Genomic DNA, 27,723 nt, shown 5'->3' on the forward strand with positions numbered 1-27,723 from the left:
AACCAGGAATTTACTAAATTGAAGGTTGGCTCTTAATAGGGAACTCAAATACAGTTGGGGAAAATATATTTTAGCTTAATCCTGACTAAAACAACCAGATTTCATTCAAGTACAGTTGAATATCTCTTCTATTCCTCAATCACATGTACATCGTACGCTGCTTACTGCAGGGCTATTGAGAACACGCCCTACATGCACTTTTCATTTAACATTTTGAATGGGACTTTGTTGGGATTGCATTTTTGTAAATTTTTTAATGTGTTGGGTTGGGGGGATGAGTAATATTTAATTCAACATTCATGTTTTTGTTCTTCAATGAAAGAATTGATTATACAATAAAATATTTCACACTTAATAAAGTTCTACTTTTAAATAAATCTGTTTTAATTGTATTATTTTGGATGGATGTCTGCTTATAACATCAAATATTTATGCTTGGATATGATACCTTTCCATTAAATTACCCTCAATTCCCAGTTAATTCCCATTTAAAGTTTCCAATTTGGAAATTCCCCAGCTTAACTTCCCATGGAAATTTACAGAAATATCCCACCCCTTTGCAACCTTAATGTCAGCTCACAGCATGCACAATTCTTAAAGATCAGAGCCATGAACAGTCTTCCTCAAGGATCCTCATCTCAGAGTACGTGATGCCTCCTCTCTCTGGAAGTCTGATCTGCATTTAAATAACTGATCTGGAGGGATGTTTGATTTTGACACCAGTCCAGCCTATGATCTCATAACCCTGCACTGCTTCAGCTCGTGGTCCTGACGGATGAACGGGTCATTGGAGAGCAGAGCCTCAGACACCTCACTGCACTAACACACTCACATATCATCAGGCAGCCTTTGTGGATGGACTGACCGGTGACACTATAAATACACAGGTGCTGAGGCCTGTTTTGTCAAAGAGAACCTGATTCAGTACATCATAACAAACAGTGATCATTATGCTCCTCCACCTCATCCATCCGCCGGCAGTCTGTCCATTCCTTTTTTTTTTTGAGTCCCGGGCCTGCTTCCCTGTTGCGGCCCACTTCTAATCCCCTCATCCGTCTGCTCACCTCGCTCTTCATTTATCTCTAAAGGTCGAGCCCGGCTAATAGATGAGGAGGTGCAGAATCAACACAGGATCACTCTGATCTGCTCAAGTCAATAAACATTACACATTCATGCGTGCTTAACACTTTGAAGCCCGACGACCTGACCTCACTTCAACGACTAAACGCAGACTTTGCTTTCCTCCACAGGGTCGCAGCACAGCCTCAGAGCCTCAGAGCCTCAGAGCCTCGCACTGCTTTATCCAACCCTTAACAAAAAGCAGAACCTGATTGGTCCTGCTCTAACGAATGCCTCCTTTAATGAAAATTACACTCTAACACCTCTTTGGGACCCATGCAATTTTAAGAGGATATTCAGAGGTAATGTTATTTGAAAATAAGCAATTTAGAGAGTTAAAATACCCCAACAACCATCATGGTGTTTGAGCTTTGAGTTTGACTACAGGCACAGAGAGACACATTAATGCATCTAATTAAGCCCTCATCAAAATCGCAGACAGACGGCGCTCTTTCATAAAAATCATAAATTGCGTTATCAATTATTCAGGGCAATGCCTTGACTTCATTTTCATCCCTTTTGCGTTTTAATTAGCACCATCCACAGCTTTGGTATTGACATTAATTTGATGGCAATTTATTGATATTTCAGCATAACCTATTTAGCTGAGTGCAATTACCAACAAAGAGAAGCAGACAGATGTGATGCTGGAGCCGGTTTTGTAAATCAAGGTGAGGAGTTGCGAGGCGCCGCTAACTGAATCTAACTGCTCTCTGTGGTCATCACGAGAGGAAAGATGTGAGTCACCCTCATCTCCAAATGGAGGGAGATAATCAATAGAAATCGAGCAGAGATATGTGTTTAATTGATCCTGATGTATGAACGTTTCCATACGCAGGCTGACCTGTGTGCTGATAAGTGCTCCGTTCTGTTGCCTTCATGAACTTGTTTGAAACTCGAGGGGGGGGGGACACACAACAATGCATCTGAGCTGCCAGCGGTCTGCCACAGCCGCACTCTCTCATTTGGTTATTCACACTCTCCCAGCATGGTGTTATGAGCTCAGCAGTTGATCCCGCAAGAAAAGGCTGATTTATGTTAGCATGACCAGAGGGAGTTAATGTATTCTCTCATTAAAATCCACTTTACTTAGGCTGAAAGTCAATCAAAGGCTGGATGGAGAGTGAATCAAAATGAAGGGAAATGGTTGGGTGGGAGGACTAATACGTTACATTAGATCTAACGGTGGTCATAATGCAGCAAAGATGTTACCAAAACACAGAAACGCACAGAAGAAGATGTTGATGGAGACGCTGGAGGAAAGGGAGCGGTTGCTTTAGCAGCTGTTCTACGAGACGAGGAGAACGACATCAGGCTCAGCAGGGGGGCTTGTTCTTCAACAGGCTGGGACTGCTATTGTACCTCTGTTATTAAAACACTGAAATTAACCAGGTGCTTTTAGAAAGACCGGGAGGAGAGGGGTGGAAAGACTTAAACATGAGGAAGAAATATTACCTTTTTATCTTGTTTTATCTCTTTTCTCTGATTTTTGATATTTAAAATTTAGTAAATAAAGATATCTAACCAAAAATCATGAACATGTATATTTTACATCTTATTTTTATCACGTTGTACACAGATGCAGCATGTAGATATATGACATTTAAAGGGAATAATGCTTAAAAAGGCATGGGAATCAAAATTAATCGTTAATATTTTTATCTCACTGTCTATTTATGTCAGTGAATTTAATCTGGTTCCAATGCCTCTTGTGCTAATACATATAGTTTTATGTTTTTTATCATAAATATATGTCTTTATAGTATTTGCCTAAAAGTCAAAACTTCTTTATATCCACCTAAAAAATGTATTTTGTACATTTGTAAATATTATGTGTGGTTTATTTGTCATGCACGGGGCTTTAACTGCAGATTGTTTTCATAACTAATTACTCAATATTAATCAAAATTGTAAAATGACCCCATATTAGTTCCTTAAGCTTAAATATATTTTATTTTATTGTCTTTATTTTTTTATTTTAAAACAAAATAATTAAAACACGTCATTTCATAACTCTTAACTCTATAGTTTCAGTAGCAGGCTCCTCATTAGGCGGGCACATCCAAGTTAAGTCAAGGACTCATCTTCCTAATCCTCCTGTAATCCTAGATAAGATATCACTCCTCTGGTGCTGTGTGTGCTGTTAACTTTATCTTTACCAGTCAAGAGTAGGAGGACGTTGTCTTGTCAATGCTGCCAAAAACGCTGCAAACAATGTTCAGTTTTTTCTGTTTACACACGACAACATACAGAAAAACAACGACAGTTTATTTCTTCGACTTTGCCTCCAGGTCTTTGTTTTCCTCCCGGCTTGCTGCCGGAGGCGGTGCAGCGTTCACGTAAGAATCATGAGAGTAAAAAAAAGAAGAGTTGTTTCTCTTCAGGAAAAGTCTCTTTCTGAGAGAGAGAATGACAAACTGGTAACAGGATGCAGCAGTCTGTGTTTCAGTCTTCTCAGAAAAAAAGAAATGTACGCATTAAAGAAAGAGGGAATGTTTGAGACAGGCGAAGAAGAGGAGATGTTTTATTCTCTAGCTGTGCTGTACTAGTTTGAGATCGTCTGCTAAATCCCCCCAAAAATAGAGACTGTGCATTTCTTAACTTCATATTAATTTAAGACATACACACGTATGTGTTTGATAACGATCTGCATGAAAATAAAAAAGGGAACAAATAAGTTACGATGATTCCTGTGGAGATCATTTTGACTCAGACAGAGGTGATCACAAGAAGAAGTCTTCACTGTAAATTAATCTATTAAATCCACAAGTTCTGATATGTCAGAGGCTGATCCTGGAGGGGTTTTGTTGTATTTATATTTTTAAAATCCTTAAAAAATTATTAAACATTTTCAGATTAATTTAACCCTCTTTTGTGCTCATTTGTTTTTAGTTAATGCACAGGACAGGCAGTGAAATAATCCTTTTATTTAAATATATTTGATGTTTTTTGTACACTTGTGACAGGGTGTGCGCTCCCTCGTTGATAAATAAATACATAAAGTAACCAAAAAGCTGGAAAATCTCCTTCCCTTTATCCAGAGGCAAAGAGAAAACGAAAACACACTTCCAGCATAATCTGCGGGGAACTGCATCGGTTTACAGCGGCCACTTTATGAGATGAACGGCTGTATTTAGGAGTGAACAGAAGAGGTGACCGCCCTCACAGCACAGGTAGAAATCAAAATCAGAGAGTCCTCATATGTTTTCTTTCTCTTTTGCTCAGTCCTTGAGCACGATGGCTCTCACAGCGCCTTTCGATGCGAGAGGTATTGCATTGAATGCAGCATCAGGGGGCAGGACCTGACCCCCGTGTGAACTCTGCTGATGAGGTGAAACAGAAGGCAGAGAGAGGCTCCCCGGCCCTGAGGGGGCTGCGGGGAAGGAATGCTGCTGACTCTACAGACGGAGCGAGCGAGACCGCAATCCTCTTCGATACTGTCCTTGATTAGGAAAAAGGATTCACTCGGTGCACCTTCACCCACCCTGCGCTCAATCTGCACATGGGCCAAGCTAAATTGATACATTTTTCCTCATTACAGAGGAAGGCCTCTGCTGCGCGTCCCTCCAGCGAGGCGGCCGTCAAAAGGGAGGAGAGAGACTGAGAGGCACTGAGGTTAAGGGCAGAATGTCTTCCCTGCCCTCCCATCCTCCCACTGATTTGATTAGGACTTCAGTCATCGATACATAAACCGTGTTTAGGACCTCCTAATGCATGTGTTTGAGCCTGAGAAAACAAGCAGTGCATTATATCAGGCTGCATGATGCCTGCACTGCCTGCTAATAATGTTTAATGGGGGTGGGAATTAATGCAACAATGATTAAAGATTTATTCTTTAATGTGGAATAAAGATGTCAATCCGTTTAGACAGGAAAGCTTTTCAACCAACAAAGGATAAAAACTTTTACTCACTCAGAGATGATCAGGTAAATATTTATATCACAGGTTTCTCATAAATATCATTCAGAGCAGAGATTCCAGCTGCTGCTGCTGCTCTCTTACTGTCAGACTCAGTCTGTTAAAGTTGATGCTGTTTGAAAGAAAAAAGAATACATACTTCTGCGCCTCTTTAAAGAATAGATGTGAAGTCATTCTTGGCTCTTTTTCGCTCTTCTTCTTCTACACTCAAACATCTCAGGCCGGCCACTGTAAAGACACTAAGGGGCTAAATTTACTATGTGACATCGGCTTCCCCCTGGGCAGCCATAAGCAGCGTATACAGCGACCCTGAATTTCCCTTTTCTAGATTTACTACCACTATTCAAATGCTTAACTGCAGATACAATGATCCTCTAATCGCTGGGGATGGTTTTCAGCTGCTTCACTGACACAGACAGGGGAAGAAAGGAGTAGGAATATAAATACCAACAATGGAGGAGTTCAGGCCCACAGGAGAGCCTGCATATCTGTGATAAAAGCGGATAAAACAGAGTCAACGACAGAGCCTGGAGGGAGAAACACTCAGAGAAAATCAACACTATCGCCCTCTGAATGTACAGTTATTGCAACTTTCAAATGCCTCTGTTATCTCCACTAAAATGCTTTAAATGCAATTTTTGAAGAATAGTAAATAAATATGTTAGCGAGGACCGTGTTATTGTACTGTGCTTTCTGAGCAATACCTCATATCTATTACATTTTTATATAATTGCTTTTATTTTATGGCCACTGCAATTACACATTAAGACAATAAAGGAAATAAACAATGATGGGAGGCAATCATTCTTTGACTCTGACCATATATCACCTGAAACATCGAGGGCAACAGGTGTTAGAGGTGTACGTTTTTAACTGGAACAAACTCTTAAAAAAAAGAAAATTATGAATTATGATGCAGGGAGTTTTACATAAAATAAGCAAATTTTTCTGTTAAAAAATTGTATTTTAATTATAAGTTCATCAATAAATTAAACAACAATAACAAAAATTCGATAATACACTTTTAAAATGTTATAATTACTATTTTAATCACAAAATGCTTTAAATTTATAGATCTAAACATAATTTGTAAGACTTAAAAATAAATTATTTTGTATTAGATTTACTCTGAATCTTTTATAATAAATTGAATTTGACCTTAATGTAAAAAACTAAATATGTTGGAGTAATTGTTTTCCTGTTATTTGCTATTAGACAATATCAAAAATAAATGTCTGCAATAAAATAAAATATATAATTATTAGACCGGTACAGAACATCTTTAAAATACACTACCTGATTCCTTTCAGCTTCATCACAATAAAGTTAAGTAAAATAATAAATTAATAAAGTAAAATGAAGATAAAATTGTGATTTTTTTTTTGCCAGAAATTGTTTTTTAATGCACTTTTTAATTTAATCTAATTTTTTGCATCTCCTTTGTTTGGTTCTTCAAACATAAATAACTAAACAAAGCAGAAAAAAAGGGTCAAATTTGCATTTTGTCATTCAGAGGAAAACGGTAAATCAACGCCGATGACAGTAACTGCCTTCAAAGTCATTTCAGAGCGATATTATGAAAATGTAAAAATGATCCCATAAAGAAATTTAGCGCAATAAAAAACAGCGAGTATGATCATCATTTTTATTTTGCACTCATTTTAATTGTTTCCACGCAACTGAAATTTAAGCACCGACTAACCAGACCTGAGTCAGAAGTCGATCATTTCCCCGTGTTTATTTAAGGCCAGTTTTTAATAGAAGGTTGTCACTTTAACTGTGATCGGCCATGATAGGACTTTAATTATCTAAATGCATCATTGTTCCTTTTAAACAGCTGATTCCTGCACAAGATATTCCCCCAGCTGACCGGCTTCTGCTTCTACCTCTGTGAGATACGCTCACTTAAAGCATGAGCCACGTTTAATCAATGCAGAGAAGAAAATCTATTGAAGGTAAGGATTCTTACAACTGCATGTAACCCCCTCTGCAGCCCTGTCCCACTTGGCACACACACACACTCGGTGCGGCAGACTTCTTCCAGCCGTGCAGAGACCCCGGCGTAAAGAGAGATGCATCTCCAACAACCTGGAATAACTCCACAAGGGCATGTTAATGACCTTAAAGTGCTACATTAAAGCAACAATTAAACAGAGGGATCCCAGAGGCATTGGGAGCCGCCATGTCACTGTCTGTGTACAGGCCAACACATCTCTCCCATCTCCATTTATTTCCCTAAGAAATCAGCGGGGCCACCTGGGCTTGGCATTGAAACTTCATTCATCTCCAGAAATGGATTCCAGTGGAGGGCAAAATCAAATTCTCATTTGCAAGGCAGGGGGAGAGAGAGAGGGAGTGAAAGCAGGAGGTACCTGGGAACGCTAACCTCTGGGTGAACCCGCCGCATCTGATAGTTTTGCTATTTGTCTGTGACATTGACAGCTCTGGGGGAGATTAGGAGCCACCCTGCCCCAGCTTCCCACTTTGCATTCTGCCTATGTGCCTCTTTACAGATGGACTGCTGCACATTTACCTTCGCCTGTTTTCCCTGGGTTTCAACGCGGCGCCACACCAGAGGCAACGGAGGGATGTAATTATATGCAGTGCAACAATAAAACAAAGCAAATGAGCGGAGAGCTGCATCAGAGGGCTTACAAACCAGGAGGATGCAAAAAAACACTACACGGTGTGGCTTTTGGTGGGGGTGAAGCCGGAGATGAGAGTGATGGATGCCCTTCGGTTAAATACGTCCAAATCCCCCCTTCAAGCCGCTCTCTTCTTGCCAGGCTGTGTGAGTGAGTGTGTGAGGGAGAGTGTACAAGATTAATAGTGTAAACAGCGAGGGAGAGAGGGAGAGAAAGGCAGCCGGCAAAGAGAGAGAGAGAGACGAAGGAAGAGCGAGAGAGAGAGAGAGAGAAAAGACTATCAGCATCTGCAGCAGCACAGTAGCCCAAGGGGAATAGAGTGAACTTTTGAACCCTGGTGGCAAGCAGTCGCAGCGATGCACAGAGCCTGCTCTTGCCTCGTAATGTGTGTGTGTGTGTGTGTGTGTGTGTGTGTTTCTAGAAAAGCACACTAAGAGAGGGGAGGAGAAGAGAGTGCAGGAGAATGAGGAAGCAAGGAGGTCATTAACATATCCCTCGCTTCCTTGCAAACTAGCAAGCGCAATCCAAATGTCATGAAATCTATACGCCGATGAAAGCAGTGAGAAATGAATTTCCAGGTAGATACCGTGACGGAGGGAGATACTGTAGATAGCCATCGCTACAGTCCAAAGAAAGTTTGTGACTAATGAGCGCGACAGGAAGGCCCAATCATTCACACACCCCTGGACTGAGTGCAGACAGGTCACAGGTTGGCCAAGCGTGAGGTCAGAGGTCAAGAGTTCAGTATGCAGGCAGACAGCACGACCACAGGGCAACAAACCTGCAGAGAGGTCACCCTAAATATCACCCAGGTGCTGCTTCAGACACATCTATGAAACATCTTATGTAGCAATTTTGAAGTTTTTTTTTTTTGTCTCTCATTCTTTTAATTTAATTTTTCCCCCCGTGAAGCATCCAGACTCCCTCTCGCTCCATGACTTAATTTGACTTCAAACACACACAAGGGCCAGTTGGCGCTTTAAATATTGCTGATTAACCCCCTAATGAAGCATAAATCCGTCAGCTGGCATCGTTTCTCCCAATTTCACCAGCCAAGACACCCGGGCACGCAACCCCAAAAGCACTTCACTTTATATCGCTTTTTCAAGCTTCAGCCAAAACGACAAAATTTAAGATTTAATATTCTATTTTCCAGCAGCGTGTAATAATGTTATACCGTGCATTGGGTCCTGTTATTGAAATGAGAAACAGGCAACGGCGAGACATAACTTAAATTGGTTATCCCAATGCATTCTATTGAAAGTAATTGGTTGAGGAAATTGGACCGGCGCGGTAATCACCGACATGAGCCCTGCGTTTTAAAATAGGTCTACACAACAGAACATACGTGGAGGACCAAAATACCAAACAGACTTCAGCTTCTCTTCTGTCAACAGATGGAGCTTGTTGTTGTCTCCTGTGACGGATAATTAAAAACTTTTGGAAGCAAAACTAATTTGAGGAACAATGATTTTAAAAAAGGTTATCAAAATGGTTTAGTTAATAAAAACAAATATTAGTTTGCTGCTCTTTGAGTTTTTAATATCTTTCCCCCTTAATGACAGTAAATTGAACATCTTAGGAAGCTCGTGGACAAAACAAAAACTAAAGGACTTCATTGATACTTCTTACTTTTATTTAGATTTTTTAGATTAGATTTTAGGTTTCTATAATCACCTGTTCAAATTGGCATGTTCCCTCTAACTGGACACGGTGCACCTCACTTGTTTTTATGTTGATCTTCTGTTTTAATGATGAAGGCTTTTATTCTCTGTAAGGTGACTTTGGGTGACTTAAAAGGCGCCTTCAAATAAAATGTATTATTATTATTATTATTGTCCTTACTGTCTTGTTGTGTCCTTACTGTCTTGTTGTCAACTCCCAGTGTTCCAATCACCACGTCAAATTCCTTGTGTGTGCGATCTCACTTGGCAATAAAGCTTTCTTGATTCTTGATTTTTAAAGACCTTCATAAAATAAATAATCAATCTCTCAAGGATTTAATCAACAGATTAATACAGATATCCAAATATTCCTGATTTAAAGCCCTAAAAAACAAATTTAAATGTGATTTATTTGGGATTTTATTTATCTATTTATATAGTTTGTTTGAGAGGGACATTGGAAATTACATAGTACAACTTCTGCCTGTTATAAACTGGGGTTATAGATATTGCTAGTGTCCAACTCCTGTCCCTAGTTAGGCTTTTAGGAAGATAGAGGAAGATAGTAAGATATCAAGATTACATAGAAAAACATGCATTGTGCAACTGCACCTTTAATATGTCAAAAATTTTGTAATTGGCTGTAAAAATAATCAACAGTATGATTAAAATAATTTTCAGTTCCATTTCAACCTTCCTATAATTTAATTTAAACCCCCTCCTAATAAAATTCATTCAGTTTCTTATGTAAAAAGAAGAATTTGATCAAATGACAGATTATAAACGGTTAATTCTCATACTTTGGGATTAATCTTGTTTGTTAAAAAGATGTTTAAAAAACTGCTGAGAAAGAAACAGATGTGAAATTCATCCTTAAGCTCCCCACCTGACCAAATGCAGACTTTATGATCCACCATAAAAGAAACATTACTATCACAAAGAGGAAGAGGAGTCGTATCAAAAGCGTCATCTTTCCTGCAGCCTCCTGAAACAAAGCTCTTCCTGCAGCGCTCTGTCATCGCTGCAGCTTCCCAGCAAACATCCCCGAGTGCCCAGCGGCGCTCCCCAATCAAAGGAAAACAAACAGGCCATTTCAACTTCGTAAACTTGACCTGCAAACAGCATGACAGAGCTAAAAGCCCCACATCTCCAGCTGTCTCCTGGGGTCTGCTGGGATGTGTGTGCTTGTGTGTGCTTGTGTGTGTGTGTGTGTGTGTGTGAGTGTGTTCATGTGTGTGTGTTTATGTGTGTAGAAGAGATTCGCCAGAGGGAGAATTTTGGTGCATTTATTTGTTTACGTATGCAAAATGAAGTGGTTAGAGAGTGTGTGATGGAAGGAGTGAAACAAAAATCCTAAAAATGTGTGTGAGGAGAGAGAGAGAGAGAGAGAGAGAGGGAGAGAGGTGGAGGGTGCTGAAGGGGGCAGACGAGGCTGGGGTGAGGCTGCAGGCGCGGTCAGGTCACCGGTGCGGTCGGCGGGTGAAACTCAGTTCACATTACCATGCAGACACCCAGGCTAACAATGGAGGCTCCATCTGTTCCTGTCAGCCATTACAAATCTGGTGTCACCCAGTCCGCTGAAGACAACAGGCCACCGCATCTAATCAAACGGCACAGGCTCCTCCTGCGTGTAAAAGCAGCCATCGACTTCACACTCACTCACTCTCTGGTTAGGGAACAGAGAGCAGCAAAGGCAGGCAGTCGATTACCACGGATAATACATCCTCCGAGTCACAAAGTCCCTTTTGTGTACAGTAGGCTCAAATAAAATGATACAATTAAACTCAGGGAGAAAACTCCATTTTCTCCCTTCTCCTCGCAGCTAAACTCGACTCTGTAATTCACTAAATTATCTTCATTTTGGCAACAAAGGTATTGTGCGGATTATTAAATTAAAGGAGAAAAAGAAAATTCAAATCAACCCCGAATCGTCATCCATTGAGGATTGTTCCTCTAAAATTGTCACTGATTTCATTAAGTGGTCGTGCCATTATTTCACACAAACACTCCCTCTTCCATTGAGTCGGACCGCCCAGCAGAGGAGTGCGAGCCGTTTCTTTCCACTGGCGGTGAACAGAGAATGAACTATGAACTCCACATGCCCTTTCAGCGAGGACACAGGCCATTCACTACGCTAACATGGTCGCAGTCGCCCAGCAATAAAAAAAACGACACACGAGGATTTCTCTTACAGAATCAAAATGTTATGATTATTGATCCGGCGGTGAAGTGTGTGTTTTTAAGAGTTTAACTGGCGATAATCAAAGCGAAATGCAATTTTTTTTAAAAAGAGTACACTGTTTCTGCTGCATAATCGTCTATTCCTCACATTTAACAACGAAAATAGAGCGACAGAATACAAAGGCTTTAACAATTATCACATTCAGCAACAGACGGCTTTGTTTGGAGCTGGGCGTGTTAACACAATAGCCCAAAGGGAAATTTTTTAAAGCATTTTATGGCTTGATTTTGTTCGTTTGCACAAGAAAATCTTTCTTTGTTTATTCTGAAATGAACAATTCTGGGAGGAAAAAAAAAGACTTGTGGTGTATCTTCTCCACCATCTGCCGTCATTTGTTCTCTCTCTCTTTCTTTTTTTTTTTTTTTTAATCTACAAAGAAAAGCGACACTTACTCCTCTCCGGTCAGAGGATGGAGGAGTTCATTATGCCGTTTCCAAATAAGGAGATTGGTTTTGACTAAATCCAGGAGGCATTGGCGCTTTGACAACAGGTTTTCTTTCTTATTGGGGGGAATTCCACATGATCCTAGCTTTACCGCAGGAAAAGAAAAGCAGGGTATAGAATGGGCACCTAAGGCAGCCCAGTCAATAATGCCCACCTGCGGCATGTCACGTCAAGGGCTATTAGCTGGAGCATGGAGTCAGAAATACAAAAACTCTGAACGGGAGGGAGGGCAAGTCCAAGAAAGGAAGATAGAGAGAAAGATTGATACAGGGAGAGAGGGATGTAACACACATGGCCCCTCAGGTACAGTGTTGTATTTCAAACCCCGGTTGTGAAAGAATAGAGGGGCTGGAGGTCAATCAATCACTGCATTAGCCCGCAGCTACAAAGCCTCCTCTCTGTGTGGGCTGCCTCCACGCCTCCCACAGTCCACACGTTCACCTCAAAGGAAGAGAGACCAAGGTCTGTGGATCTGCCACTGGAGGGAGCTCTAGGTCCCCATTCAGGCCTTTCTGAACCACCAGCCATCCACCCTTTTCTCCACTTTGCTACCTGAACGCTGAGGGAGGGAAGGTAGGAGGAGTCAATGATGTCATCAGTGCAGGCGAGCAAGGTAGGAGGCCGGCAAAAGGGGGGGGAAATTCACAGATGTGGTCTGTTTTTTCAAATTAAGAAGGCAAGGAGCAATATACAGCAAAAGGGTCTGACTGTGCTTCCTGTGGTGAGGTGTAGGTGTGCCAGTGAGGATGGCAAGGGTTGTTTGTCAAGAGTGCATTTGTTTAGTTTTCTCAGAGGACTGCATTGTCTCCTGTGATAAAGAGTCCTCCTTTCTTACATTTTCCTTTGTTGCTGCACAGCTCCTCGCACACTACAGTCTTCCAACAGAAACACACGGTTAGTACAGGGATGTGTGTTTCGTTATAACGGTTTTAATGGCACTCTATCGTCCTTGTTTAAACCAGACTGTAATAATGAACGGCTACATTGAAGTTTGGGACCTTTATTTCTGCTCAAACCTAAAAATCTGTGCTTCTTAATTCAGCTAAGGAAGCCATTAGTACTACTATTCAACGTGTGGCTCCTCTGCACTGCGCAAATAATATGAAATAACACACACACACACACACACACACACACACAAGCGCAAAAGAGAACCAGTCTCAGGGTTATTGTGAACTCACACTCAGCGGGACCATCGTCCTGGTAGTCAGAGGCGTCGTCTGAAGGGCCAGAGCGACCCAGACTGGAACTGCGGTTGTCATCAGAACCATCTTCATCTCTGAAGTCCGCTGAGTGGGTTCAAGCGGTCATGAAAAAGGGCGTTTGTGTGGAGAAGAAGGGACAAAAGCATACATCATTAGTCCCACAAAGAGCACAGAAACATCGCAACTACACAAACATGAATGCTATTCATGACAGAGATAAAGCAGAAATGATGAGTGTGTAAATATACTGGATAAAAGAAGAATGAAACTGAGCGTAGGGTAAACAGACTTACATCTGCCGGGTAATTCTTGTGGATTCCTGTAAAATCATAAAAGAACACATCAGAATCTTACTCACTGACTTGAAAATATTTCTGTACTTTCATTTTTTACCTCTGCTCCTGTATTGCTTATCAAATTCAGTAATTGTTTCCTGCACACAAGACCACAAAACCACCTCTTCAGCACAGAGCAAATCTTATCACGCTGTGCAGGCAGCAGAGGAGGAGACGTTTCCTGTGTTAAGTGTCACACTGCATGTCAGAGTTTCTGTTTTTCGGGGGTGTTAAGGACTGTTTATCATGTTTTAAATGACGCTGTATTAAGATGAATTTAGTCAGAAATCTGATGAAACCTTTAAAGCTTAAAACTTTCTAAAAATCATAATAAGTAGCACAACTGAAACGTAATTTAGCACACTTCAATTACAGAAACTTTTAAGGCTTGTGTGTTATTAATTAACAGCAAATCTAAGACAACGATGCATCGAAGGTACATTGAGAACCTCGGCTGGTTCCAGAGGTGAAGTCCTACCTTCCAAGGACAACCCGGAAGTTATTCAGTAAGACTCTTCGTGTCTCTTGGGCGTTTTCACTCAGGTCCTCATCTTCCAGGTGCTCTGATATGAACAGCTTACAGTCTGAAGAGAACAGGAAACATTCATGACAACGTTTTATTTAAAGGGATTCTGACACACAGAAATGCTCGTATGATCTGGTGACAGAAACTAAGACTTCAGACAAAACTACATGATCATGTGTTTCCAAGTCAGACTATAAAATGTCACATAAAAGTGCTTTGTATTCACAGGCCTCAGGTTGGTGGTTTCTTTTTCACAAAGGTTTGTTTTTCTAACCACATGTAAGAGCTGCAACAATTTACTGCCATCTATCAAAGGAGAGGTTTCTGATGAAACACGCTTTCAAATTCAGCAAATACCTCCTGATGGCTACTTTTCTAATCCGACAAATTAATCTGATACATACACAGCCGGGCTCTCTAAGTTTGAAACAAACAGAAAGATCTGAGCGAGGTAGAACATCCGCCCACACAGCTGTTGTCGAGAAGTTAGCTATGATAGCAGGAGATGAGTGACATCTTCTCTGCACACTGTATGGCCAGCTTGCCAGTCCACACCAAGCTAAGGCTAGTTACACAACTTTCTCTTCTGTTGTTTGCTCTAGTAGCATATCAGAGTTTATGAGTACAACTGAAGCGTAGAGATTTATTGCTACACATTTATGGCCTCACCTTCGAATTAACTGCTGTGTGTTTTGAAAATCAACAAATAGGCTTGAGTTATTCTTAAAGATTAAGAATTAAAAATGCTCTTCTCTTATCACTGTCTTAATTATGAATGTTTTCTGGTTTCTTTAGTACCATTTTTTAATACTATAAATCAATTAAGTCCTTTTCATGTGGCCTAACACAAAGAAAAGACATCAGATGTCCTTAAAAATAAGTAGAAGGAAGCAAACTTATGAGAGTACTATTATCACAAAAGGCCAACCCTGTACTTGTGAAAACAAGTAGTAGACCCACATCACTTATCTGATGTGTTGGTTTAATTTCTTTATGTGCTCACTCTCTTGTTACACAACGAACGGACATATGCAAATGTTGCTCCAAAGGCGCTGTTTGCTGGCCTGGCAGGACATGCAAATACATGAAAATACTGTTCGTGTAACTGCACATCACAAAAGCCGGGAGTTTTTCTTCTTATTCTAACATTTGTTATTAAAATATATATATAAATGTATACTTTTAGTGGTTCTCATCACCTTTTATGAGGCCACTACCAGAAGAATCATGTCATTCATATATTTTTGGAAGTTGTAAGCGTTCCTGCTCGTGTGCTCGTGTATTTTACTTGTAACAGAGCTGAAAATCAAACTGTGCTGTCTGAAAAAGCATTATTAATAGTAAAAAATGTTACCGTCCAAAAGCCTCCAAACGTTGTTGGTAATTGTCCCCATCCCTAGTTTTAACCCGTCCAACACGCAACACTTTTACTCCACAGGGCAGCCTATGAACGCAAAGCGACTGACATGCTGTTACAGCTCCATGACAGGAACAAGCACACATTCAGTTACTCACTGACTAACTGGTGCAGCATCTAACCACCTGTATCCTCTTGCTCTGTAACCTAACTTCCGTGCATGCATCGAGATTTGCACAAAACAGGGTGGAGCAGGTGCACAGATGACGACTTCCTCTGGTTTCTTGTGGCACAGTTTAACTGACACTGAAAGAAAGCTCACTCATTCAGACCTGAAATAACACAACCCTGAAGGGAGACGGGGTCCTGTACCTTTAGCAGCATTGGAGCCTGGCAGAGCTGCATTGGATAGAGATATAAAAAAAAAGGTAAATAATAATATAAAACAGATGATGCATGTGGTGGTAACAGAAAGAAATGGGACAAAGGGTTGTAGCTTGTGCAGCCAGCTGCCAGTCAACTTTCCCTTCCAGTAACATTTCAGAAGAGCTGTAAATAACCCAAAAATCCCCTTCATTATATCTTCACACCTCAAACTGAATGATCAGGGAAGGCTGCCAGACTGTGGAGGAGTCCAATGAGAATACCTGCCAACTGTAGATAAGCTGCTCTGATGCTGATCTTTTGCAGGTTGAGCTCTCTGCAAAGATGGAAGAAAAAACAGACAATTTGACAGATAGGGATCAATAGATGTATCACATTGTTGGATAGAAAACCTCAACAGCACAATAGGAAACCTTTTAAGAGTTTTAAGTATAACCTTAAGGACAGACCTGTGTGTGAGGAGTCCCAAAATGCAATATCTGCATGTGGAGTGGCTGGGTAGAGGTGTATTTCAATTATTACTCTGCACTATGGACATATCCAAGGCCCTAATACAGATTTTTGAAGCCTGAATTTTACATGTGCTAATTAAACCCTCAGAGTCAAGTTTATAATGACATTTTTACATTTAACATTAATTAACAAATGCATTTAAGTGTTTCTGCGTCTTAATAATTCCCAAATTTACAGTCAATCTGATGAATAAGTATAAAATGAACATTATCTGGTCAAATTTAAATGCTACATTCAAATTCATGCTAGTTTTCTGGGCTAACTAACTCTAGCTTTAGGAAAATTAGATGCAGAAAATCAATATTTGCATTAAAATTGCATAACATATTTGAATGTGATTATTTTTGTTCTTATTCACCCACATTTTATTTTGTTGTACTTATATTAGTGGTCAATGGACGAATCTAGCAACACAAGTCATCTTGAAGTGTAAAATATTAAGTCCCTGAATGTACCTGAAGGATGACCGTTGGCACCGGAAGTGATAACTTTCCGCCATTTTTAATTCTTATTTTAATGGTTACCTTCATGTGTGCTAATTGGAACCCACCTGTCAACCTGTTGAAGTTATTTTAAAGAGTGTAACTTTAACTATTTTACATAAATGTCCTGTCAATGTGAAGCTAATGTAGGGTGAGCTAACGGCTCCTTTACGTTAATTAACAAGCTAGCTTGTGTAACATGGAGGACGTTCATAAGCTTGCTAGCTTGTTTTATGGTTTAACATTACCTGGTTAGACAGCCAAAGCCTCCCTTCGAACAGCATTACTCCTGAGTAAGTTCATACCAGGTTCATACATTTACTCATTTTCATTTTTGCCTTGTCATTGCGTTAGCTTCGTTTTCCCACGACCGTTGGGCTAATGCTGCGTTCAAGTACTCATATCCTCTATATCCTTAAACGAAGCGGTAAAATCGGAAATCAGAAAGGTGATGCATTCAGGTGATGTTTTTGCCCTAATGGTTGAGATTTCATTTGTAGAAATTATTTCATGATGTTATAAAGTAATGACAGTTTTTATAAAACGTTGATATTAAATTTTGTAGTCAGTGTAAAGTGGCAACATAATATAATGAAGGTGGCAACGCACATTAGGTTTGCGTCTTATTCTACTATGCTGATGCTGCCTTCAAGGACTATTAAAAATGTCGATTGAATTAATGGTTCACACACTCCAGATATGTTTTGATGATCATTTTGGCATACTTTAGAACAGTTATTTAACAATTACACATAACAGATAAATTACATTTCAACTGTGTCTGTAATTCTCACACTCACTGTCACATTCACCACTTCAATGTGTCTTTGACTTACATTTGATAACCATTTAGATAGTTCCAAACAACACTTGAATGCAGCATTACTAAATGGGATCCTCACTGCTGAATCTGACAGGACCTGGATGGATGGGTTACATTACCAGTTAAGGGGCAATTGGATGGACTGGACTGTGCTTTTATAAACACAGGGAGTTGTAGAGGAGATATTGGTTTTAGTAGTAATAGAAATAGTGCTGGGCTTGACTGTCACCTTATTGATCCTGTATTACTGAAACACTACAAGGAAAGCCATCAAGAAACCAAAGCTCAATCAGACTCTGCTCACATCGACAGATTAGATCGGATATCAATTCAGGCTATGCTGGATTAATGTTGTATTTGTCTTGCCTTTTAAAGCATATGATATGTATTTAAGCAAATCATTATTTAATAATCTGGGCAACATCAAACATGTTTTAGTTAATTTATTTGAATTTTAAGAGCCAAAAAAGGAAAAAAATTACAAGTAAAAGACAATAAATCACCATAAATTTAACTACTTATGAGTGTTTTTACAGAAATTGGTCTTTTACAAACATTCTCAATCATATTGAAGTTGTGATATAATAAAAGGCTTTAGATAATGAACATTTTTAGACAAATTTTGAATTACTTTTCATTCTGAGGACTTTTAAGTAAACTAAGAGAAATGTAAGAACATTACATGGTGCTTAAATGGTCTTAAATTGTGCATTTCTTCATCTTATACTCTACTAATGCAGGGAACACTACTTGATTAATTGTATTTTCTAATTTAGTAGCGATAGTAGCTCAATTTTGATTCCATGCATGATCATTTTTTGATAAAACTCAGTAATTTTCTCTATTTTATGTCTTCTCTGCAGGATGCCACGGGGTCAGAGCGAGTTGAATCTTATGTCAGGCCTGTCCCCACGTTGACCTGCGCCTGACTGGCCTCCCAGCAAAAAGCCCCTGTGAAGGTAAGAGGAACTGGGGTCCCCTCCCCTGGAAAAGAGGTTCCCTCCCCTTGACAGCTCCACAGAGCCCCAGCCACCTGCCTGCTGGGTCAGCCCCATATGAAAAGGGAAGCTCTTTGTAATCCGATGGGGATTACACCACCCAACAATGCACCGCTGAAAGAGCGACAAAAGCCCTGTATCAAACGCCGCTGAGGGGGAGCAAGGCTATGATCTCCCGCTACTACCAACACTGACTCCTCCGCCACCTCTCATCTCCCCAAGAGGCCCCCCTCCCCTCCTTTAGCATTCGCTGCCTCTGTCCTCCTTCTGCCCTCTCATCTGTAGGATCTGGCCTTTTATCAGCGCATTCCTTTTCATTTGCATTGCGGTGTGGGGAGGGACAGCGGGTCTCTCTGATCTGATAGAGCCAGGAGAGAGAGTCAGGAGGATCCTCAGGGCATGAAGGGTGTGTGTGTGTGTTTGAGTGTGTGTATCCTGTCCTGCAAACACACACGCACACACACCACACTGCATTCTCAAGATAGGCTGAAACTGAGAGGGGCAAATAGTGGAACACCCATGCCTGTCTTTCAGGCTCTGTCTTTATTTTAGGAAAGGGAAGTGCTGTAGTTAAGGGGCATGTTTTTTACTCCAAATGAGGAATTTCTGTCAACTATTTCAGAGTATATCTTTGCATGAATCCTTCTGTATGAAAAACATCTCAACTTAGTGCTCAAATGTCACCCTAACTTGAACATTTCACTCCACATTTGAAGCCTTGATTCTCTTTTTTCAAGAAAGAGGTGTGTGGCCTGATTCTTGTAAATGTTTGTGTTGCTCGAGGAGATAAAAAGAGGTGGTTTACTTTTCGGATTTCCACACAATCATTGTATTCCCAACCCACCCATTGCTCAAACATATGTCTGTGTGTGTGTTTGTGTGTGTGTGTGTGTGGGGGGTAAAAAGTGATGATAGATTGAAGACACAAAAGACAGAGGAGCTAATGTGTTGCGCTAAATCTACAACCTTCAGTCAGCGGCGTATCGACTGACTCTGGGAAGCTTGTACTCAAATCAATGTTAGCCATGAGAGCGCTGAATCTGGAATCATTCAAATTGTATTATGTTAGGATGTATGAGCCATTTCAAAATATTAATTCAGCATTATTTGAGGTGTCTGTTAAGGATGGCAGTTACAGCTCGCTGTGCGTCGACTCGACTGAGCGATTACACACCTCTATTACGTGTGATGTATGAATGTATGAGAGGGACCTATTTTTCATTACCAAGACATTGTCCCTAGAGGCAGTGGTTAAAGAAGAATCTATGAATTACCCCCTGGAACAACTGGCCCAAGGAGAGGATGAGGAAAAGGAAAGGAAAGGAAGTGGAAAAAGGGGAAGCTATTGATAGCAAGGAGAGACTGGAAGGACGCCAGGAGAATGTGTCTGCTTGTGCTTGTGATCCTGCACACCGCCGCCTCTCCCTCTGTCCAGTTAATTGGAATACAAAGCAGAGCGGGGTCGATGAGAGAGTGGTGGTTGTGAGGAGGAGAAGGAGGAGGGGGGGAGCTGCTGCTGCTGCTGCTGCTGTCTGTCTCCGGCAACGCTCAACCTTCACTGCTCGCTGGGAATTGACTGGGGGAACCAGCAAGCGAGACCGACACACTGTCACTGGTAAAATGAACTGTCACCTTGCATTTCTCAGCCTCCTGGCAGCATCGAATTGGCCGCTTTGAACCATGTGACGTGACACTGATTGAGTTCTGGTCCCCCCACCTCCTCCTCCTCCTCCTCCTGGGCTCCAAACGATGAGGCGCTTTAATTTGAAGTGCACACCCTCTCCATGCAAAGTATCAAAGTAGAGGGATATCAGCGAGCATCCGTTTCAAACCTGAAGTCTTTACTCCAAAGCTTTCATGGCTGCTCTCTTCTTCCTCACCACCCCTCATTATTTCATTGTGCTGCTTCGTTACTCTGCCTCTCAGCTGCTCTTGTTTTTCTTACGGCATATAGTCATGGCGGTCTGACAGGCACATGGAGGAGGAAAACTATTAAGGGTAGCCATTTGGATCCTGGAGGCAATCCCAGGGAGTATTAAGACGTTAACCCAGGCCAAGTCACTTGTCTCTCTCAGTTACTATGCTGATGGAGAGAGGAAAGGATGCAGTCGCAGGGAGGACCCAGGAGGCTCGGTGCTTCAGGTCGGCTGGCGCTTCCAGATCCAATCGAGCCTGACTCGGATGGGGGATGGTTGTCAAGAATCTACCAGTCTGGGCTAAAGAGAGCCTCATAACAAAGGAAGAAGAGTGTGCCACACGTAATTAGTTTGCAATCTCCCACAAGACAGGAATAAGCAATAACAGGAGGAATATTAATGGAAATGAAATTAATATGTAGATTTTTCTGTTTTTTCTTGATTATTTTTAGTCTTGTAGTCTCTTTAAATCAAGTCTGTGAGATTATAAGATCTATTATTCAAGTGAGAACTGGCCTGTATGCGTACAATCAATCGTATAAACCAGCTCAGGCAGTAAAAACTTCCAGAACTGTGTGCAAAAACAAGACAAACACAAAAGTAAAAACATCAACTCCTGTGTGAATTATCCTGCAAACATCTGCAAGTGTTAGAACATAAAGGCCTGTTTGTCAGCTTCAGAGGAATTATTTTTACAGGGAGGGGGTAAAAACTGTAATTTTAGTGTGAAAATATTTACTAGTTTGTTTCTTTTATACCTTGAAATTCATTGATAACTCGACACTTTGATATACAAATGTATTGATGTATACTTAATCTCTGAAACAGCATTTTATCAGCCAGAATGAGGAGGAGGATGTGTCCCAAAAAGACCAAGAGAGGCTCGTCCATGCAGCATGGATTACTGTAACGGCCTTTAAAGGCACAGTAAGGAGTTTTAACTGATTATGAAATCGTCTCACTCTTAATCTGACACATCTTCATGACCTACAGAGTAAAATGAGATTATCACAGACTAGACTTGTGATTTATACTAAATTTTAGAGCCTGTGTTTGAGTCTGATTTACCTTTTAAAAAAGCATAGTGGAGATCTGTCCCTCGCCCTGAAGTGTCTCTTTTCAGAGCTCTGCTTGTTAAGTCTGTCAGTGAGAAGTAAGTTATCAAACAGGAGGAGTTTTTCTTCTTTCTGTTGACATAATGTTTTGTCCTCATGGATTATACTGGAGCAAGATTATCAAACAGACGTACATTTCCTGTTGAAGTATTGTTTTAAACAGAGAAACTCTACAACCAGGGCTTTGCTAGCTAAAAGAGGTAATTGTCTATGAACAGGATTTAATGTTTATGCCGCTTTGAGGACTAAAGAGTTAAACTGTGTGAATATTTATTCAGACGTTTATTGGGACACTGGAGCTCACATCATGACACCTTGGCTGTGACAGGTAATGTTAAACCATGTCACCTTTTCAAAGCTAACGGTAATAAATCAGAGTTACAAAGTTTAGTCGCCGTTACGTCACAGTTCATGATTTAACGTCGCTACAAATCAACATATGATCTCATTGCTCTGCATCCTGATAAAAGTTGTCCTGATGTGTTTGCAAAGCTTTGGTAAGAGACACATCTTTACCACAGAGGGTGACGGTGACAGTGCTCATGGGAAATGTAGTCTTCATCCTAGAAAAACATGATCAGTTTCTTCTGAAGAGGTCACCAGATTCAACACATTAAAACTCCTTACTGTGCCTTTAACTGGACTACTTAAAACAACTACCTTCAGAGATTAGATATGCTCCAAACATAAACATTTTTAAATCCAGGTTAACTTAAAAGCATCTGTTTCATGAGCCTTTTAGTGATGCCTTCTTTAAGAATCAAGAATCAAGAAAGCTTTATTGCCAAGTGAGTTCACACACAAGGAATTTGACGTGGGATTGGAACACCGGTACTTAACAGAAAGACAGTAGGGACAATAAATATAGAAACCTAAACATAAAATTCTAAATAAAAATACTTTCTGTACAAATAAGTATAAAAGTACTATTTAAGGACATAAATAAATAAATTTGCCAAAACCAGAGTGAACATTTTTGTGACCTGCAAGCGAAAACAAGACCATCAGCAACAAGACGAACCATTTCCAAATTGAAATTTTGAATGTCTTAAACTGCAGCGAGGGGTTGGTGTCAGAGAATCAACCCTTCTTTACATTTTCCACATCATATTAACTCTTAGTGACTCATTTGGCTGTTAAAAGGATGCATGATGATATTTTTGTCAGTGAAAAACTGCCTTTGGATGTACAGGACAAGATCACAGGCTAAGAAGTACATCTTGCCCAAAGTGGTGCTAAAAATCAACACAGACTAAAAGTTCCTCACAGCAGCTTTAACTTCATTCTTTGCTTTCAATCAGGACTTCATTTCTTTATTTTTAATTCTTATTTGAGCTGCTAAAATGACAGAAATGTTGCATGTTTTGATTCATTCTGCTATATTTCAAAGCAAAAAAGTCAAACATACGAACTGATTTCAGTTTCCTGAAAGTGTCATAAAATGAAGAAGAAGTCTTTCTGAATAAACATCACTGATGTCGTCACTTGGGATTGTTTCTCACTCAGAGACTCAGAGAAAAGGATTCATTGAGACGATTGAGAAATTAATCAATATTGAAAACAACCTTTATTACAGCCCCTCTTCTTACCTGCTATTACTCCTCTGGTCAGCCATGAAACGTCCTCTCCGGCGTGATAGATGTTGATGGACTGTAATAAAACAACAGAGGAAATGACTTCACCGTTCTCTACCTGAGAAGGTCTCTAAGTTTGATTCTGTATATATAATAAATATTGCACATATTGCTCTGTTTACATGACACTTCTCTCTCACTCTTCCTCTCTTTATCGTCCATTTATCTCTGTATGTTGTCAGATTGCTCCTGTATGCGTGACAGACGGGTGTGATAAACCCTAAATAGCGTGTGTAGTGTTTGATATCTGCCAGTAAAAATGACTCCTGTGGTATCTCTCAGATGACCAACCCCCCCTTTACCCCATGAATACTGTATCTGGTCCCGTCTTTGAAGCGCAGGGACCCTGCAGAGTGACATGCGACAGAGGAACTGGTAGAAAACCAAGGAAGTGAGCCTGGCAATAGACTTGTAAAAGAGCCTGCAACAACTGCAAGCAGCATGGGGTACAAACAGCACTGGGTTGACCTCAAAGTGCAGAGAGGGGGGGGGGGGGGGCAGCAGGCTAAAGATGTGTTAGATATCTGAGGAGAGAGAGGGAGGGAGAGAGAGATGGCTGCTGTTTATCAGTTGATCCCATGTTTGTGCAGCCAGGCAGAGTTTTTGATGATTTTCGTCAGCATGTAGGATCTTCCTTCCTGTCCCTCAGTGATCATTAACCGCTTTCCTCGCCCTACATTCTCAGGCAGAAGGCGAAAGAGGCTGATCTGAAGGTGAATAACACCCTCCTCCTTCCCTTTCTCCTCCTCCTCCTCTTCCCCAGCTCAACATCTGTCTCCGGGTGTTGGCTGCAGCACCGACTCTGACACCTCCAGATGGAGAGCCCGCTGGGAGCGCTGAGGTATTACCCACAGAGATGGCAGGGATCACACCTCTGGAATGAAGCCCCACACTTGTTTTCTGCACCGTCCTCTTCCTTTGTTGTTGAATCTGTCACTTTTCACCACGGCTATTGTCACCTCCACAGTCCTTGGCCTTGTGACTCATCTGAGGAGGAAGCTTTTGTAAAGAAATGCATGACAACAAAGCCGCTCAGCCTTTTTCCAATTTACAGTAATGGGCCGTATGGTATTTCAACTGTAACTTCTATTAGTGGAGCCGTATTAATTTTTAATATAGTTGTGTGAGAACTGCATACTCATGCATATATATTTCAAAGGATTGTAGATTTCCATTTCCTTGAAACATCTTTTTCAAAGAACAATTCTTACTTCCTACAAACTAGAACATTAACTAAACGACTTTTATTCTCTTTAGTCCAAATATTAAAAGCAAAACCTGCAAAAAAAATCCAAAGTATGAGAGGCCGAGAGTTCTCCGAGCCACTCTGGTGTCTTGACAGATTGACTCTGCATTCATTTGTGCCTGAACTCTGCATGAACCTTCAGCTTTAGGAAAAAGGGCACCAACAGGCCGGTGCTGCTGGGGCAGAAACTGAGTGTGTGTGTGTGTGTGTGCAAACCCAACACCCAGAGCAAATATTGAATCTGCTGCCCCTTTTAACATCGCATGAAACTAAGTGGTCAGGTCCTGCAAACGTTTGGCTCAAGTTGCAGCCAAAAGGACTCCTGAATGTGGATTATAAGGGAGCGTTAAAGAAAGTTTCTAACTCCAGTTATTTAAAATACAAGGGGACGTCAGTGCAACCTGTGTCAGCTGTATCCAGGCAGAATTTGGGTAACAAATCAAGGGTGAGACCTGGCTCCCTGGAGTTTGTTGTCATGTTTAGAGTCCCTGGAGGTATTTCAGGGTGAAAAGGTCACTAGGAACCACCCCATGTGTTGTGAAAGATTCCTCTTGTCACATTATGCAAGGGGCCTTTTAATGGTAATAAATATAAGAAAAATAGCTTCATTTTTAGAACAATTTATTATTTACATATATTTTTTTTATAAAAACAGGAAGAAGTTTTGTACCAGAAGTAAAAGTTTGATCAGACTTTTCCACATTTTCTTGTTTCACATAAAACAACAATTCCAACACTTCTTTCATTTATAAACTTTATTAAACTAAATCCTCTCAACGCTTGTTGGAAAATACCCTGTAAATAAATAGTGCAAACATTGACACTGAGTACTTCAGTGCTCCAACACAAAACAAAGGTTACAAACACTAAAGGAAACAATAGTTTCTCAGCATCCATTAAAACAGTGCACTTAAAGCACAAACATACCCTGCATACTCCAAGAGTCCACATGCATTTTTTAGAGTTTTTCTGGAATGGTGTTGCTGTGATAAGAAGTCGAAAACTGCTCTGAGGCCCCCATAGTCAAATATTTTCTTTAAAGTCACTGATCACAGTCTTTCTCTTTCCCCTGTGGAGAGGTGTCAGGCCCGGACACTTTCTCCACAGGTGCCGCCGCCGTGTTGACCAGAACGCAGCCCAGTTTCTCTCTCTTCTTCTGCTTCATCCTGCGGTTCTGGAACCAGATCTTCACCTGCGTCTCGTTCAGCTCCAGACTAGCGGCCACCTCCACCCTCCGTGCCCGCGTCAGGTACTTGTTGAAGTGGAACTCTTTCTCCAGCTCGGTCAGCTGCTTGGTGGTGAAGTTGGTGCGGATCACGTTGTGATGGCCGGGAACCCCGAACTCTGAGAGGACAGCTGTGGAGAGAAATGGATGAATGAATGGATGATGGAGGAAACACATGAGTCATGGAGCTGATGAATGGCTGTTGGATGTGAAGACAAATGTGAGGATGAATAGAAGATACGTACAGAACATTAGTCACTGAAGTCTTTATCTTGATTTCAAGAACAATGCAAGCTTCATTTTATCAAGTTAATTTACGCACGCTTTTACGCACGGTCTCCAAACTTCCAGCTCTAACTTCAGATCTCTTTAAAGATTAACAAACCTGTTTTAGGAGGATTCCGCTTCACTTTCATCCAGTCAAATGTCTTTGAAGTGTCCTCCAGATCTTTCTCCTTACTGTGGCTCGGTAACCTCGTGTAAACACTCTCAGGATACTCCTGCAGCCTCTGATCCCCGTTATTAAAATGTAGATACTGGCTGCCGGCTGAAGCCCCTGCAGGCCCACAGCTGTCCCCGGTGCTGTAGGGAGCCATGTTTGTTCCCAGGGGTGAAACTTGAGCATGAATGTAGCTCCGGTCCTGCTCGGGTGCGAGGCCGTACTGGTGGTGTCCGTACTCCAGAGGAGAACCATACATGGAGTTACCCTGTGGTGCAAACTGTAGGTCCAAGTTGACGTGTGTCTGGTGGTGCAGAGGCAGACTCGGGGTCTGGTGAGGCGCAGAAGTTGCAGAAACTAAGCGCCCGTCTGGTGCGTAACCATCACTTGTTGCGCACGAGTTGGACGACATGTATCCATGGTTTAAATTGTGATATCCGGCCTTTGCACTGAAGATATTTGCGCCCCTGTTGCACACAGGGTAGTCTAAGTAAGAGTTCATCCTGGACCCGGGCCTGGTGTTTGTTCAGAACTGATCAAGACCGAGCAGTCATTAATCGCTGCTCCCTTTGCCCTAACCCTTCTAGGTAGTATGTCAAAGCTGTAAAAGTGCCTTCCACCCTCATATCACCTTCCTGACACACCATGTGACCTGCTGCACGCCAATGGCAAAGGACCTACAGCACTCTGTCAAGTCTGCGGGCTCGTCCATCAAACGGCTCACATTTACATGACAAATGCTTCAATCAAACTCACTCATCCATCTGATAAGAACACAAACATCAGGACACATTTTCAGGCTGAGGTGTAAGAGGAGCTCAGGGTGACAGATGGATGACAAAATGTTACAATAATCTCGATGTGGTTTATAATGATCATATAGAATAGGTTTAGCAGAGGTGATAATGTGGATTTAAAAGGTAGAAGTAATTCTAAAAATAAAGAAGGCCACCAAACATTAGAAAATGTGTGTGTGTGGGTGAAATATGTCAAACCTCTGAGACCTGACTTTGTCGATTAGGTGCATTGTAGGAACATTCATGTGTTTTATTTTTATTTTATTTTCAATCTATTTCACTTTAATTCTTTGTGTTGAAATACTTATTGGTATTATTTTAATGTTTATTAGGCCTAGTGTTGATGCTGCTTGATTTACTTTATTTTTGGTACTTTCTCTCTGGATGTTTAAACTGTTTTTGCCTCAAAAAGAGAAAATCAAGTCCATAGAGGCTAAAATGTAGATATAAGTTTGTATTCAAAGAGCTCAGAAGAATGTCGTATGCTTGTTATGTACTTATATCTTGCATATTGTGTAATTGTAATGATAATGTTCTCTGGCACAATGAAAAGAAAATTTTAAAAAAAGGAGAAAATTAGTGTGTGGGTGACGTAATAGGTAAAATACTCTGCGTTAAATTAATTTGAGCAACCCAAAAAGAAGAAAACTAACAAATAGAATTATTGTTTGCATTTACATTTGTGAATTTATTTTG

General features: G+C 40.9%; 2 protein-coding genes and 1 long non-coding RNA gene across 20 annotated transcripts in view; 1 reads left to right on the top strand and 2 right to left on the bottom strand.

Annotated features, from left to right (window-relative positions):
- The window catches only part of skap1 (src kinase associated phosphoprotein 1), a 37,254-nt gene extending 19,840 nt beyond the window's left edge, over positions 1-17,414 (bottom strand). The window contains exons 1-7 of one of the 15 annotated variants that reach the window (XM_034707737.1): positions 17,083-17,410; positions 16,103-16,155; positions 15,828-15,854; positions 15,453-15,542; positions 14,051-14,156; positions 13,531-13,556; positions 13,214-13,321 (exon numbers count right to left, since the gene is read on the bottom strand). In XM_034707737.1, the coding sequence (XP_034563628.1) occupies positions 13,214-13,321; positions 13,531-13,556; positions 14,051-14,156; positions 15,453-15,492 (280 nt within the window). In that variant the 5' untranslated portion in view covers positions 15,493-15,542; positions 15,828-15,854; positions 16,103-16,155; positions 17,083-17,410. The other 14 variants (XM_034707735.1, XM_034707731.1, XM_034707739.1 and 11 more) reach the window with 14 other exon arrangements.
- Positions 16,794-27,723, top strand: part of LOC117829928 — a 44,021-nt gene continuing 33,091 nt past the window's right edge. For 2 of the 4 annotated variants that reach the window (XR_004634712.1, XR_004634713.1), the window contains exons 1-2: positions 16,794-17,127; positions 18,521-18,616. This is a non-coding gene — a long non-coding RNA (uncharacterized LOC117829928). The remainder of the gene's footprint in view (positions 17,128-18,520; positions 18,617-27,723) is intronic. The other 2 variants (XR_004634711.1, XR_004634710.1) reach the window with 2 other exon arrangements.
- hoxb1b (homeobox B1b) lies at positions 25,226-27,179 on the bottom strand. The gene is made up of 2 exons (XM_034707742.1): positions 26,177-27,179; positions 25,226-25,922 (listed from the first exon to the last, which is right to left on the bottom strand). The coding sequence occupies exons 1-2, from the start codon at positions 26,730-26,732 to the stop codon at positions 25,609-25,611; spliced, it is 870 nt and encodes a 289-aa protein (XP_034563633.1). The 5' UTR covers positions 26,733-27,179; the 3' UTR covers positions 25,226-25,608.

The sequence above is a fragment of the Notolabrus celidotus genome, chromosome 18, assembly GCF_009762535.1.
Source record: "Notolabrus celidotus isolate fNotCel1 chromosome 18, fNotCel1.pri, whole genome shotgun sequence".
Taxonomy (NCBI): Eukaryota; Metazoa; Chordata; class Actinopteri; order Labriformes; family Labridae; genus Notolabrus; species Notolabrus celidotus.